The following is a 17,049-nucleotide window of genomic DNA, read 5'->3' as shown; positions in this document are numbered from 1 at the left end:
GGGGAGAGATGCGGGATTGGGGATGGAGGCAGGGGGGGTGGGGGGGTGGTGTTGCAGAGATGCGTGGGGGGTGTGCGCTTGCAATGTGCACGGTTTGGGGAAAGAAAATCGGCGTCGTTAGAAACCGACATGACTTTTCCAGCGGGGGGCAGGTGCAATCCGGCATCAGAAGCATGCCCTGACCAGCCTTTTCCTCGGCCGCGCAGGGGGCGCAGCCTCCGCGGACGCGGAGGCTGCGCCCCCTGCGCGGCCGAGGAAAAGGCTGGTCAGGGCGGGTTGGGGACCGACGCGGATCCCCAGCCTGTTCCCGCATTGGCTCCCGTAAGTTCCCGCGTCATTTTTCTCCCCACACCCCGCTTTTCGCACTGGCAACCACAAGCCTCGATGGACGGGCGGGAGAAAGCTCGGATGCTCTGAGAGAGTCTGGGGTTGGGTTTTGTTGTTGTTGTTGTTTATTTGTTTGGGTTTGGTTGGTTTGTTGGGTTTGTGGGGTTTTTTTTTGTCCCAGCCCCTGGACCAACCACCAGGGATGTCCGGGATTCAACCCGAGGATGGTTCCTCTCCGTGCAGGAATTGGACGACCGGATCGGAGCTAAACGAAACGCGGGAGGCTCTTTTAACCCATTCCTCCGACTACGACGATGAGGAGTTCCTGCGATACCTCTGGAAGGAGTATTTGCATCCCAAGGAGTACGAATGGGCGCTGATCGCCGGCTACATCGTCGTCTTCATCGTGGCGCTCGTCGGGAACGTCCTGGGTGAGTCGCGCTCCCCCAAAACTTCCCGTTCCCCCTTGCTGAGGCGGGGTTTGCTGGAAACCGGGGGTGGGTTTTGCTTCCTCCGCTGGAACCGCGGGTGTGCCCAGCTGCGGGGGAAAGTTAAGGCTGCGGGGAAGGGGCCTTTGCTGCGGGACGCCCTGAAAACCGCTTCCCCCCGCGCGTGCGAGGGGCTGCGGCGGGCTGGGCAGGCGGAGAGGGGCCGGCGGAGCTCACCGGAGGGACCCGGAGGGGGGAGACCCGGGGGCTGCCGGCCGCCTCCCGCCCCTGTCCGCCGGACCGAGGTGCTGAAACACACCCCACCCCCCCACACCCCCCCAACCCCCCCCCCGCCCTTCCCTCCCCGGCCGACGGCTCCGCCTCTCAGCTCACCCGGGAGGCTGCCGCTCCCTCCCACAGCCCCGGCCCGCTCGGCGGAGCCCGGCGCCGCGCTGGGAATAACAAACGCGCGGTGTTTTCTGAAGGACGGAGATGGGGGTTACGGGGTGCGGTACGAGGCGGGGGCAAGGGGCCACGGGCAGGGGACGGCGCTCGCCCCGTGAGGGGAACCGGCGGTTGCTCCCCTCAGCAGCCGGCGGGCGGAAGGCGCGCGGGGCGCAGCTCCCGCCTCGGCGGCGCTACGGCCGCGCTGGCGAGCGGCTCGGAACGGGGGATGGCGGGGGCGGGGCGGCGCCCTCCCGGGCTCTCATTGAGGGAAGCGAGGCGAGGCAGCGCCTGGGAGCCCGCCTCCCGCCCGCTCCCATTCATCCGTGAAGGAGGCGGCGGGCGGGGGGCTTGCTTGGCGGGAGCGGCGGGGGGGCGGGCGGCCGCTGGCGGCGGGCAACCCTCGCCGAGCGCAGGAGTGGGCTGGGGCGGCGGGAACAGGCGGGAGCGATGTGGGGGGAGCGGCCAGCGGGATCTGACCGCCAGGAGCCCCTCTCCCCCCTCCCGAGCGGAGCCGCTCCCCCGAGCGGTTGTGCCGGCGGAGGGGGGGCGCGGGGGCCGCGGGCTGCTGGGGCGGGGCGGGCGGGGGTGTCCGCAGCCGTGCCCTTTGCTTCGCCCAGGGCCGGGGGCGCGGAGGAGGCCTTGGTCTTCATCGGGTCTGCGTTTACCATGGAGCGTGAGGGCGGTGGGGCCGCCGGGGAGCCGGGGCCGCCGTGAGAATCCACTTGGCTGCCGGTGTATTTACATCGGTGACATTTTCATGAACGGCGTGGCGCGCTAGCGCGCCCGGCCCCGCCATACGGGTCTTCCATTCATGTTTTTCAGAAGGAGGTATGCATAGCAGGGCTGTCATCGGCGAGCTCCCTAGGCGAGATGTAAATGAGACTGCAGCCAAAGGCAAAATTTCACAAGGCTTTTTTTTCTTTCAACGCACTGTTGATGTTTGGGGTGGGGGGGTGGTTGTGTTTTGTTTTGTTGTTTTTTTTTTCTGGAATGGTGCGCTAGCTGCCTGTAAACAGGTATGCACGTTGGTGAAACCGGTGAGTTTTCAGCCAAAGAGGTTGCGTTAGAGCTATTCAGAAACGTGAACATCTTTGCTCGGTCCATTGCTCGGCAGCCAGCTTGACAGGCAGTGTAAAGATCACAGCCCTCCCAAAGAGGCTGTACTTTAAACTAGGAAGAAAAGGTGTCCTTCATTCTGATCTTGAGCAAAGACGGTTTTAGCAGAACTACCCGTGTTTACTGTTTTGCCTCCACCCGCTCTGTAAACAGGCTGTCCTCTCGCCTTCAGCGTCAAGGTCAAATTTTCAACTATAGGAGCTTTCACCCTGTTTACACTTTTTTCCCCTGAAGCCACGAGGAGACAAGCTTTCCTCACTGTGCACTTGCAAATAGAGACGATAGCCATGCTGATGTGGAGCTGTTTCTCCGTCACATTTGTGTACGTTACCTTTTTGCTTGGGATGGAAGCTGGCATTTGGCTGTCCACCCACCTTTCCACTTACTGGGCTGCTGCTGCTGCTGCCCGAGCCGTTTGCTCTTTAAACTGCCTTTGTGCATTACACAGACCTCACCCACCCAAACTTGCTCCTATTTACAAGTTGTTTGTTGGATCTGCAGGTGCAGGTGCTCGTTAGCTGAACGCTGGCTCATCTTTATGCAAGAAAGCTTATACTGCACTGATTGCAGGCTCACGTGGTATTGAGGAGAGAAATGGATGTGGTCTAGTGCTCTTTGCAAAGACATTTTTCTGAAACTTTGACTGCCAGCGAAAATCTGATATAGAACAGTGCACGTGTCGAAGTCTCTGAGAAGCTAATTTCTTCTGCTTGAAAAATCCACATTCAAGGTTAATCTGGGATTTAGTCAGGGACCTTTTCAAAGCAGAGCAGAACTGATTCTAAAGAGAGTTCTAGCAGCTAATAGTGCTTTATGGTATCGTCCTTAATAGTGCAGTGTGTTCCTCTGCTTACATTTTACCAGTGCTGCTGGACTCATGTGGCATGTGAAGTCTACGCTTTGATTCCATTTTGTCCATGTCCTATTCAAATAGCACTTAAGTAACCAGGAAAGACCCTTCCCTTCCCTACGTGGTGCTGAAAAAATTATATTTCTGCCTCTTATTTTGATTTGTGCATTCACATGGGATTAAGAGACTCATTGTGTGCCAGCAATACATCTGTGCAAATGGAGGGCACAGCGCATCCCTCAGATATTAGTTAATAAACTACACTGAAGCATTCTGACAGTTAATTAACAACCAAGGGTAGAATCAGAAGCTTGAACTTTGATTGACATCTACTGGGCTCTTGAGTGAGCTGCACTGCAGGAATTCTACTTATAGTAGCATATAACAAGGTCTGCATTGCTATTTCGCTTTCAATTTGATTGGGAGAGTTGACACACACTGTCTGAGCTGCTGCACAAACCAGCTAAAATGAAAACAGTTAGCGAGTCTCTGCATTTGAATGGAAGTTTCATTATTGCATTCGAGTACTTCACGTCAGTGATTCTTGTGTGTGCCCACATTGGCTGCTCACCAGAGAGTTCAGTGCAAGCCACTGAGAAGAAACAGGTTTAAAGAGGTTTTTAGGACATATTTACATGAACATTCAGAGACTGTGAGTCCGGATGATAACGTTAGTATGCTTTGCACTAATTCCTTCTTCACTTGCTCACCATTTATCATTAGAAGCAGAGTAAGTGTTGAGGCTAGGGACTTTCTGTTTTGCAAACAAGTCTGGAGATTTCCTTACCACTGCACAGCAGTGAAACTCTTGCAACTTCTTTGCACAGCTTCTGCAAGACATAGGACTTCTTAATGGAGAATGTATGTTGACCGTAATTACCGGATTCTTCTTTATTTGAAAACATTGCATTACAAACATTGCTTAAAAATAGGAAACTAGATAATTAAAGAAGGAAGGATATTTTGAGGATGTACGGAGATCTCTGGTTACTGACATCATCATTCCACACTAACCAGTTGTAGCAGTTAATAACTGGAATAAGACCACGAGGAATTAGTAAGTAATGTATGACTTCATACGTTTAGCTCCATTTATACAGGTAAAGAACGGACACGGTCCTCGCTTAAGGTCCATTTGCACAGGTCAGACCTTTCCTAATGAAATGGTTTCCCTCAGGGAACATGCATTCATCAAAATCCAAATGTACAGCAGAGATCAAAGTTTGATCAAAGACTGAAGGCAGAACAATCAGCCTTCTGGTGTCCCACCAGCTGGGCTGCTGGGCCTCTTGACAGCCCTCCCCAGAGCTGGCAGGAGCTGAGATCCTGAGCACATGCAACCTGCCAGCACCCAGCTTGAAAGTCCTCAGCTCTGCTGGCTTCCAAGGGTAAGAGACCATGCAGGGCATCAGTGAGAGATTCCAGAAACTTTCTTTACTCGCACGATTTGGAGATACTTATTTTTCTTTCCAACTCAGAATGAAACCAAATTTAGTTGACAGAGAATTGCTCTTCTCTGGATAGCTCGATTATTTATTAACTATTTTACAGTAACTGCTAGTTGTGCTGAGGTCTGTACAGAACTCAGCTGTGGTCGTTTCCTCAAAGAGTTCGTAGTCTGACTTGTAGAGCTCAACAGCAATCACTTGATTTTTACTTACTGTGGTTTGATTTTCTAGGGCTGGAGAAAAAAGGTTTGTGTATAGTTCTAACACCAGAGTCCTAGTCAATGCCCGTCAATAGGCGACTGTCTCAAATGCTGCTCATTTTAAAAGTGTCTGGTGAATACTGAGGTCTAGACGTACATGCATGTGCTGGCAAAATGGGATGAGTCATGTATTCTCCTAAATGTTCTTCATGTATCCTGTTTGATTGCTGTAGATGAGGCATATTTCATTTAATCACATTTTAAATTATTCCATTTAATTTTGTCCAGATTACTTGGGGAATCTGGTACTGAAAGGGCTTTACTTTTGTAATATCAGCATGAGAGTCACCTTTATCTGTTGGATGAATAATAACTAGAGTGGCTTTATCATTTTTAAAAAGATACCACATAGGAAATGATACAATATTTATACATTATCTACCTAAGATACGAAATGTATGAGCTCAATTTATGTTAGAGTTCAAGTATCAACCAAAGTACATTGGTGTTCGCATAATATGGGAATTACTGGCAAGAAAGAGTCTTGCACGTCCTTGTGAGATACACAAAAAGTAGAGAAGCGTTAAAAGATGAAGCTGGTGTGAAATTATGCCCTTTTCTTTCTAGATTCTTACATCTGGATGTGTGACTTGTTCCTCCATTCTGTATGCCTTCTGACCAGAGAGTCCAGAGAGAGGACAGCTCTACTTTCCCTTTCCGTTCTTTGTGTCAAAAGGCAATTCTGCCTTGAGTGAATAATGCAGTCCTGTTAAACCCAACTCTGAGAAGGGGCAATGCCCAAGATTGGTGGAAAGTGAGCTGCAAGAGATGCTTGATATCTTGAATGTAAATACAAATTCTGTTGGCTTTCATTTGTGTTCTTCTGAAAGAAAGGACAGTTGCATCTGCCTGGAGGCTGCCCTTGTAGTTGGATAAAAAAGAATGTCCTTGGGTAGTATTTTTTTTCAGTCAGAGTAAAATAATAAGCAGTTTGGCTACTTGTATTCTAACATCGTTCCAAAGGACAATAGTTCTGCTCTGAACTCATTCAGTGATAAAGGAGGAGGACTGGAATCTGAACAAGTGGAAAAGTGCTTGATCTCAGGGGTCAAAACCATTGAAAGATACTGAAAGAGAAACAAAAAACATAATCCTTTCCATATGAAGCCTCATGTTCTGTTTAATTCGTAGCTACTTTTGATAGCGTTATTGTTCTTACTTCAGAGGCTACATGTACATTTTGTAAACTAAAAATTTAGGACTCCTCTGCCATCCAGTTTTCTTCCTTTCTTCTGTCTACAGCACTGCTGATAAAGTGTCTCTTATCTGATGTATCATAAACATTGACTTAGAGGCTGGCTATTCAGCAGCTCCTACAGAAGGACTATCACCTGTTAGCCAGAATTCCCCTGCAATGCCAGGGGTGGGTGGCAAGGGACAGCACACCAGCATGTATTTGACAGATTACCAAGGAAGCAAATGGCAAACTTTACTGTTGCTGGTTTTGGTTGTTTCATTTTACTGTCAAGATGTACTCCTGATAAACGTGTGAAACTTTTCAAGAACTTAGCCCATTTAATTTTATACATTCTCAAAGCTGTTGGAGTGATAGTTCTGCAGACCAGCTCTGCTGTTTAGACCCAAAACAGGTGCAACCTTGATGACAGTAGGATATGCTGCCTAGTATTAATTTTATATTGTGAGTGATGTTTGGAAAGAATCGTCTGTCTGTGGAAGAAGCAAAGTAACTCAGCAGAGCTGTTCAGCCACTGCACAACGGCAAGACCACTAAAAACAGTAACGTCCTGTCTGCCAGGAGCTGAAAAGAGACTAACACATCTTTCTCTTAGGCCAGTGAAGTACTCTTCAGACAGAAGTGCCTTTGGGGCATTACCAAATAAAATGAAAGCTGTTGTCATTTCCTGCTTTAATTCTTCATCTTTCCAAAACATGGAAGGGTTTTGGAATGTTTCTTTGTTTTTAAAGCATTGTTACTTTCTGTGTTGCATGTCAAGTGAAACCTTTTTCTTTTTGGCATCAGCAGCTGATTTACTTGCTGTACATCTCACAAGTGGAATTTGTCAGAGAAGAGCTAGAATGAACTGTTCCCCAGGGGAAGGAGAGCCAGGAGCGCAGGCAGCAGCAAGATTGACATGGCAGTGTACTCACCAACGTAGTCCCACAGTGCCTAAGAGCATGGTAGGTCTGGTGATGTTTTCCAGGGTTCAATCACCTCTCAGCAATTGCCAGACAAATCCATAGTGATGAAGCAGGTCTGAGGTTAAGCCTGAAAGTCAAGTCAGTGGGTGAGGATGACAGTCAAAGTCAGCAAGGAACATGCATACTTGGCAATGTGGTCGTTGCCTGAGCTACGTGTGAGAACCTGAGCTTAAATGTAGCTCCCAGGTGAAAAGGTGAACCCCAAAAGAGGTGTCTCATCTTTCCCTGAAAACTCTGTTCCCAGTAGCCTGATCCCAGCTAACATGCTGCCCCATACCAGTGCTGGTCTCCAGCACAGGCAGCTAACCCCTGGGCAGAGGTTGCCAAGCCTGGGGTGCACTCAGCCCAGACAGAATTATGCTCTGTCTCCTGGTTCTCAGCACAGTAAGACTGCAAGGATTTTAGCCTGATTTGGGGAATATTATATTGGTAATGTGGATTCATAATATAGACTCAGAAGTTGTATACTATGCAAGATATTTGCTGTAGCGCTTCACTAGTATAGTGAATTGTATTTTCTTTGTGTAATCTAAAGAAAAGATCTTCTTACATCTACATTAGAAGCAGACATGGACACGGAAGGGTTTTCCCTAGTGCAATTCCATTTACACTGAGAGATGCGTTTTGAAGCATATGGTTTCAAAGTTGCACAGCATTTCAGCTGTGGAGCATACCTTGATTTTAATGAGTCATGCAGGTTTAAGTTGAATCATAAGTGAAGTGTAAAATCTTTTTATTGTAGTGTCATCTGCAGTATGACAGCTATATGTATGGTCCTCCCATCTCTAACATGAAGTGTGTGTAAGGCTTTCTATTATTACTATGGCTAGAAAAATAAGTATATCAAATATGATTATGAAATAACTGGTCATTCAGTATAGCCAGCTCTGCAGAGATGGGCAGGGTTACCAGTTAATACTTGTAATGATTTGTGTGTGTGTCTGTGTGATGGGACTATTTAAAACCAATCTGTCTGTGTTAATCAGTACAGTTAGCTCAGGAAAACTGCAATGGTACCTTTCACTTCTTCCAGAGCAGATCAAACCTGGCGTTTTGGGCAGTCTGTTTTTATAGCATAGCTGATTTGGTAATAACTCCCATTTCCATTGGATTGTTAATTGGCTGAGATTATGTAATGTGACTGAGTTAGAAAATGGATCCTGTACCATTTAGATGGTTGTGCTATTACTCACAATTGTAATCTAAGCTTCCAGAGCTAAATTCTGGTATTGTTCTCTAGCACTATAGCAATAAGGTGTACATAAAATATAGGAGTGGGCTGGAGAACATGAGTAACCCCCAACCCACAACTCATGAGTCGTTTTAAAAGCCTGAGTACACTTGGTAGCTAGAAAACGTCTCAGAAAATATATTCTGCAAGCAAATTAGTTGCTGTATATCAGTTTTATTTATGTAGACTCTCATGTCTACATAAATACTGTCTCCCATGGAGACAGTTCCCCGTTAGTACATTTCGGTGAAGCTGGTATTCAACAAAATACTTTAAGATTTCACATGTTGAATGTTATTCAGCTATATTTCTTACAGTTTCAGTATTTTTCCTAGAGTTTTACTAGAAAAAAATTGATGGAACCTACACATATATTCTTGTTTATGTGTGATACATAGGGAGCGTGACCTAACCACCTACTCCTTTTGTAATGCTTCCATGGTTTTCTTCAAATTTGTTGACACGTCTAGTGTGCCCTGTTGATGAAGAGCTGTCACCTCACTGGCAGGCTATGTAATTCCTTTGTGTATGCAGCCCAGAATATTGTCCATCTTTTTCAGCTGTCACATCACATATTCAAGGACAGTTCTTATCTGTTGGGCATTATTACCAGCTGTAAGAATTTTTCCAATATTTCCTTTATAATAAACATCATATAAAAAGTGTCTTGTCTTTGTGTCACTCTTTTTGTTACTTTTTCAACATAAACTTGGTCTTATGTTGGGTTCCTTTCTTCAGATAATACTAGTTATGTAAAAAATGAAGTAATGTAAGAGTTTAGAGCTTAATAATGGGTAAGAGACAGATAGGAAGTAGATATCTCCCTATTAACAGAAGAGATTGCTTTGGTTTACATCTTTTGTTCTCACTGCTGGTTTCAAAAAACCCTAATTAAATGTCCTCTGCAATTTAGTTAAAGTGCTTCTCACCCCTTAATCAAGATCATCAATAAAGTTATTGAAAGACTTGTGGAAAGCCTTTCTAAAACAAATAAAATAACCTTAGTCTTAGGCACCTAATTTTTAGACTCTTAAGTTAAAGCAGAAGAATCCTCTATCAGGAATCGTTCATAATTAAAGTATGACAGCATGTTTCCTTCCAACAGTATGCATTGATTCAGTGTTTCCACAGGGGCTCTAGCTCTCCAGAATTCCATTTGGTAGCCTATCAGCCTTCCTTTCAACATGATTGTGCTGCTTGACACCCCACCACCCAGACCTTGGTTCGCAGTAGGTAATGTCATCACTAAAAAAGAGCAAGTGGGAGAATGCCATATGGAGAACCAATTCATTGCTGGGGGAAACAATTTTTTTGGGGGGGATATGAGGTGGAGAGTAAATAATGTGTATCTCAATTCTGTGTAACATGGTTTTTTATCACTGTTTGATTGCAAAATATTGTGAAGGAGTAAAGCTCTGTAGAAGCTTTCTGCCTCATGCGTTTGGTGATGTTGATGACCAGTGCTTATAATTACAGCATTACTTCCAAATGACTGCTGGATGGCCATATTGTGATACTTTAGTCAAACAGTTGTGATACTGAATTCCCAAAGCAAGATAAAATCATTGAAGTTTAGTAGAATGGGAAAGAAAATGATAATTCTTTGTTTACATCCATCTGGGATTTATTCGCCGAAAATGAGCTAAGAGGTAGTGTCATTCATTTATATAAGGAAATGTCAGGCATTGCTGGTTATGGAAATGGTGTTTCTATTTTGGCCCAGAAGATGACCCATTGAATAACAGATTGACAAGACTTCTGAAGTGTTAGGGAACTGATTTAGGGCTGACATATAAAAAACAAATTGACAGCTGAACCAGGAGTCCACCAGCAGAAGGACTGCAGCACAACGTTTAATATGCTCAAGACAGCATGAATCTTCCGGGAGGCAAGCAGCTGCATTTTACACCAGCTGGAGCCTTTGTATTGTTTTCGTATTCAGCCTGAGATACAATGAGCTATGCTAATTGAATAGATGGCATTACAGCCTCTAATTAAATTGCCCCAGGACATTAAACCAACAGGGATTAAATATATACGTGAAAAATACCGATCTCACTATACCGTCATATTTGAGACCTTTATTTTCTTCAGGAGCGCAATGTGGTATATGAAAATTTCTTGATGGACTTCTAATGGCATCTGTCTTAAATTTTTAAGTTTGATATGAATTTGTTATGTTTCGTCCTTCCCGGGACCTGCCTGTGAGACTTTTTTGGGGGCGGGAGATCATGAATGTTTGGGGGATGGATTCTGAAACAAGCTTCAGGATCGCTGAACGGCTCGGGGAAAGCCTCCACCAAGTTTTCCCAAACACTTGTCAACCCGGCGACTGACGCGAGTTTCCGAGCCTTCACTGACACTGTGTGGCAGAGGTAGGAATAGCAAGCGTTTTGCTTGAAGCTCTTCTCTTTAAGTCTGACGGAAGAAACTGAAAACATTGGCGGTGAGATGAAGGAGTTAAGAGTCGGATTGCTTAATAACTGTTAGACAAATAGCTGCTCTTTGTGAAAGCTGGCCTGCGTGTTTCTTTTGCAGCAAATTTATTAACTGTAGCTTTGAGAGTTTTTATAAAATAAAAACTAATACAGAAAATAATAAAATATACTGGGCAGGTAATTACATTCCAGTGAGTTCTAGCAGTCAGGAAAATCATGGACAGTAGGAGCACGTTTCTGTTTCCTTTCTTTCACATTTCTCTCCCACATTTTTTTTTTTTTTTTTTTTTTTTTTCCTTATCCTCTCTTCTTCAATGCCTGTGTTAACAGCATTTTTTTTCCCACTTTCTGCCTCACTCCTATTTATAGCTGGGAACATCAAAGGTTGCATAAAAGATTTGCATGTTATGTTAAATTGGGGTTTTCTTGAGAGCTATTTTTAATGTTTCATAGATCTGCAGCAGAGGTCTGAAGAGCTCAGTTTGGGCCACTACATTGTGCCCTAACTAAACAGGCATCCTCTTAACTCTGTGGTGTCTCCCAAGTTTCTTAGGAAGGCTGGTGCTGGCCTCATCTCCTGTTTTATGATTTTGGAGTACTTTTTGGTAAAATACACTCCTAGTTGAGAATCTTTGCTACCTTTCTCATCCATGTTTCTCTTTTCCAAGCCGAGTGGAAAGTCGCAACTCTGCTGTTTCATGCTGGGTAGGCGGATGGCATTTCTTACTCCATGGAGCTTCCTTTCTCTAGCATGTTTCTTTATGGTTTATGCAGGAGCTTGATGTCTCTACTTCTAGAGAGAAGAACCACCTGAGATAAAAATGCATACTTAAAGGAGAGTATGCAAAATTCTTTTGTTCTGATACTTAACTAGATATAATATGTTGATCAGCATAGTCAAACTATTTTGCGCACCTATAAAATAATAGTTTTTGAACACCAGCTAGAGTATCTTTCTCAATGATCTGCTGGATCACTGATATATCAGGAAGCTTTTGTCCAACACTGCCGAGTAACCTTGTACTATAATAGGCTGAGAGAGACATCGAGTCTGGAAAGAATGTGTTGAACTACTTTTCTGACATTTATACCATTCTGTCCTATTCAATTAACGCGTAGAAAATCCTCACAGCTCTGTTTAGCCTTGCACTGAAAGAAGACATTACCAATGCTTGTACAGATTGAAAGTAACACTGCAACCAGCAGAGGGCAACGAGCCGGGGGGGGCGGAGGGAAGCTGACTTGTTTTAAAATACTTTCTCTTCAGAGGCTTTTTTACACAAACTCTTTTTTTTTTTTGTACATTCATGGAATAATTTTCTGGAATATTTAATTATTATGGTAGTGTGTAAACACACTAATTAAGATGTTTTGTGCTATGTGCCGTACATGGAATGGAAAATGGTCTAAGGGGAAACACAAGCATAAGGAGAGAAATTTAAAGTAACAAATGATCTTGCATTTCTGTGCTTGTAAACTATAATCTTTTTCCACCTTTCTGGTGCCTTTTGCCCCCATGGATTAGAATTCAAAGGAATTCTGAGCTACTTTCTGTACATGGGCTTTCCTGCATACTGCTACTCCCTGAGTAGCAAGGGCATAGTCTTTTAAATTTCTCCGAGGAACAGCAGGTACTGGAGTTCATCTAAATTCCATCCATGTTAAGCCACTGTGACCTGGAAGGCTTAGTACAGAGCTGGGAATTAGGAGTCCAGGTTTCTTATTCTGTGTCTGATTTACTGTATGGCCTTTAGCAACCTCTATTCTGCACTTCACTTTCCTTGCATCAAAGATAACACCAATAATATTTTCTTAGCCTTCTGGGGTATCATGAGGTTTCATTTGCTCATACTAATAGAAAGCTTTGAACACAACATGCAAAATGTTATGACTTGATTTCTGATACATTTTGCTGCCAGTGAGATTGACCTCACATTTGTTAACTTAATAGATTTTTTTAACCAGAAATAATATTTATGTTCAGGTACTTTCCCCAAACAGGTCAGCACAGGAATGAGAATAGACCTTGTCAAAAAGCACACATATGTACTTAAACCTTGTACCTTTAGGCACTGACAGCTATGGCCGAAAACGCACTTGTCTGAATTGGGTAGAATGTAGGACTGTTGAAACCATAGCATGAGAACAACGTAGCCAGACTCTGAACTTTTAAAACAACTTTTTATTCAGCTTTTGCCTATTGATGAAAGAAACAAAAAGTACAGAAGAACATTGCTACTTAATGTCAACTTTTGCCTAAGCACAAGACAGGACCATACTTTGAGCGTGAATTGCACTCAAGACAAAGAGAAAGTCATAAGTAAAAGCCCAAATCTTCAAATTTTTAGTGTGAAGTGTTAAAATTATTGAAAGTGAAATGATGTTTGCAGTTTTTCCCTCAGCATTGCATTTCCAACTGCAAACAACATTCCAGAGGGGCAGCAATGTCTTAGCTTCCTTGTTAGGTGCTGCCTCTGCATTGTCAGACTGTAAGTTATAACTGTAGTGATCTCGTGCACCAAGTGACAGTGATAAAGCTCTGGATAGTTATATTGTAATTATCATGCAATGCTATAGAAATAATTACTTCAGTAGGTAATCTAAATCACCCAAATGGGAAGAAAATACAATTAATATGATGTTTCCTTTAAACTTTTGATTTATAAGCCTTGCCTTTCAGATACCTGAGGCGACAGCTAAGAGAAGCTGAAATTCTGTATTCAAGAAGAAAACAATAAAAGAAATGGATACTGTGGGAGATTTTCTCCAAAAAGAACAGTGAAGAGCTTTGCAGAGGGGTTTTCATTTGAATTTACAAGAGCATGATAAATACATCTCAAAGAGTAAATTTATACAAGCTATAGAATCTGAAACCATGTTTGCAACACATTAAAAGATATGAACATCTGTTGTGGTGCAACAAGGGTTTTAAATGTAACCTGGAAGCCTATATCCTAAAAAGGTAGTTGATAAAATCACCTTCTCTTAGAGAAACTGAAGGCCACCTAGCCTCTCCCTCCCTCTTTGTCTTAAATTACCCCTAAATGTCTAAACATAGCCCTCACAAAAAAAGTACTCTAATCTCAAGCTCTAGCAAGGTCTTGAATGAATATTCCATGGATTTTGGTCACTGCACTCTGACCACAGAGACGGGATCTAGTCTGAAGAGTGTCCAGAGAACAGCAACAAGGATGGTTGCAGAGGTTCTACAAATGACTGGGAGCAAAAGATAAAAGAGTTCTGAAGTTGTACAGTCTAAAAAGAAAATTGACAAAATATGTAACAACAATATTTACATACGTGAACCATTGCTGCAGGGAAAAACTCTTCTTCATTCCTGCCTGTGTGCAGGGAAAAAAAAGGTAATATAAATAGCAGCGAAAGAAAAGTAGATTAGATATTAGATGATTTTTGTTTTAATAGCGAAAATAGTTAAACACTGTAACACATTTAAAAGAGGCATAGTATCTTCAAATGTAACAGATTTTAAAATGTAAACTTGCCAACAAAAGCTTAGTGGTAGTCTTGCTGTAGTTGTGTTGGTCTAAAGACTTAAACAAGACAAGATTTGTGGAATGAAGTAATACATTTTATTAGATCAACTGATGCAGCTGGAAGATGGACACAAGCTTTCAGGCACACCATGCTTTTTAGGATCTGAAGAAGCATCTGATCTCCAGAGCTTATGTGCCTTGAAGTCTGTGTATCTTTTTCCAGGTGTTTTAGCTAGTTTAATAAGAGAATGGCTCAATTCTAGCTGATTCCATTTTAGATTTGAACAACCTCTTGAAGACCTGTCTAATGCTGTTCTTTAGCATTCTGTGATCTGTTTATATAAATTAAGCATAGTGCTATATCCTGACAGATTAAGGAGACGTTGAATCTTCATCTGGATTTGCATGATGGGTGAATTATTGTTTACAGGAGAAGTACCTTTGATGTACAACGAGTTGTACTGCTTTCTTACGGGAAGTATTGTTGTGCTTCTGGAAAATTTTGTGCATCAGTTTTTAAAGAGCTTTTGTTGGCTGAATCTACAACATTCAAAAGCTATTGATTGCAACAATTTCTCAGGGTTTACTTCCAAAGTTATTAAAAAACTTAGAATTAGGCTAGTTTCTCAGATTCAATTTTGGCATTTTTAATGTATTAACTTATGAATTTAGTGCAAGCATGTTAAAGGACTGATTTGCCTCGTTCCTAGAAGTGTTTCAAATTGAGAAAGAGGGGAAAGAAAAGATATGAAACAAGTTTTAAAGGCACATTTTATAAAGTGTCTGTTACATACTGCTTTTGATCACAGTAATCATCATTAAAAATATACCATATTTAAAATGGTTATTATTTAATACTGCAAAAATTACCTTTATTTACTTAGCTGCAATCACAGTTACCCAGACAACTGTTAAAGATTCTCTGCAGATGCAATAGATATATTATGCTCAGCAAAGTATTTTATAACGTGATTGTTGTCTTGGTACAGTTTGCAAGATTCCATGTGGTAACAATTTGAATTAAGCATCACACTATCATAAGAAAAAGATAAACTTTTACAAATTATGATGAGTATTGCCATAGACTAGAGCCAAAGGATTAAAATAGACATGAAGACAGTTGTGTGAATAGTTACTAAAGAGAAACTAGCAGGAAAATGAGCTACTTTATGTATCATATTATTTCCCATGCTGTGGTCTTTCTTTAATTCTGCAAAGCCAAGTGTTTTCCTGTTGAAGCGTTCCCTAAGTCACTTCCATCTCACTAACTTGCCTTTCCAAATTCAGTTTGCATTGCAGTGTGGAAGAATCACCACATGCGGACAGTTACCAACTACTTCATAGTGAATCTTTCTCTGGCTGACATTCTGGTCACAATTACTTGTCTTCCAGCAACTTTAGTAGTGGATATCACAGAAACGTGGTTCTTTGGGCAGCCCCTCTGCAAAGTGATTCCCTACTTACAGGTATTATTTTATTGTGTTTGTGTACACGTTACTCATATTACAAAAAAGAGAAACAACAATAGCATCTTCCTAAAAGTGATAATCTGATGGAAGTCTGTCCCTGCTACTGAAGTAGATGTCTCGGGTTACATGCTGAGGAATAAAGGACTGATCCACTTGTGAATATGTTTATGCTTAATAAATACTGTTCTTGTTCCATCTGATTGTTAGACTTGGGCAATACACTTTCTGGAACATTTGTCTGATGCTCTTCACTTTCTGTGATCTTTTTTAAAAATTCAGAAACGATATAGCAATTAAAATGTCTGTAGGTAGACTTACAGTCAGTTATACTCTGTGTGCATGGACCTGAACAGCTACCAAGTGCCCAGGACAGAGAATCTAAACTTCTGAAGGGGCTCTGGGCTTTCATATGTGTTTAGTGACTTAGTTTACATTCTTTAGAAATAGTCAAAGTATCCAGGTTCACTGGGAGCTGATCAGATTGTCTACCTCAAGCCATGACTGCCACCACTCATTTACCAATGCACTATAATTAGGTATAAGATCATTTGCATCAAAATGATTGACAAATACCTTTTCTAAGAATAGCTGGTTAGATGAACTGACTGGGCATGCTAGAATGACAAGTGCTTGGCCTTTCAGTCATTAGAAATCAAAAGAATTAAGCAGAACTCTAAATGTGTGCAGGTGATCAGCTCTGTGCCTTGAGCACAATTTATATTTTCAGCAGATACCTGTATGGCTGAAGAGCCACATGTCAAGGGCAACAGTTCTGCAGCAGGTATGTCTTCTACTCGAGACAGTCAAAATAACAAATTTTTTTTCAAAGCCTCCATTTTAGTGGAAGAAAATCTGAAGAGAAAATGAAATGATCACCTAGTGTACAGAGTGAAAGAGTAAAGCCACAGTGACAGGTTATTTCCTATACTGAATAGAAGGTAGAATGACTTAGTCTGCCTTAAGCTGGTTGTTGTTGGGTGGGGTTTTTTTATGAGACCCTGAATTTCCATTGCTCCTATGAAAAATGAAAAGGCAAAATGATGGTACTGGTATCCAAATATAACATAGGAAACAAACAAATAAAATTGTTCTACAAAGAAAAAAAGATCTAATTAGTTGTCTAATATTTTAAAAGTAGTTTTTCAGATAAATTTTTGGAAATTCTAGGGGGCATAATTTTTCTCTTTCAGAAATCTGACCCTGCTACACCTACTCAGTTTGAGTAGCACCCTAACCTATGAATTGTCCCCTTGATTCTAGTGGGCCTACAGCAGATAAGGATATCTGTTGTAATTTTGTAAGAAATTATTTTAAAAGGAGCCTTTTTTCTGGGGATAATTTCTATTTAATAATTGCAGATAAAGAGCTAACTATGCTGAAA

At 42.6% G+C, this 17,049-nt stretch overlaps 1 protein-coding gene across 1 annotated transcript in view; it reads left to right on the top strand.

Moving 5' to 3' along the window:
• Positions 1-529: 529 nt before the first annotated feature.
• HCRTR2 (hypocretin receptor 2) overlaps positions 530-17,049 on the top strand; it is a 34,445-nt gene continuing 17,925 nt past the window's right edge. The window contains exons 1-2 of the mRNA XM_086461522.1: positions 530-758; positions 15,487-15,665. Coding sequence (XP_086317648.1) covers positions 530-758; positions 15,487-15,665 — 408 coding nt within the window. The remainder of the gene's footprint in view (positions 759-15,486; positions 15,666-17,049) is intronic.

Source organism: Leptosomus discolor, chromosome 2 (assembly GCF_034619465.1).
Source record: "Leptosomus discolor isolate bLepDis1 chromosome 2, bLepDis1.hap2, whole genome shotgun sequence".
Taxonomy (NCBI): domain Eukaryota; kingdom Metazoa; phylum Chordata; class Aves; order Leptosomiformes; family Leptosomidae; genus Leptosomus; species Leptosomus discolor.
This window is presented reverse-complemented; position numbering and strand designations above follow the sequence as displayed.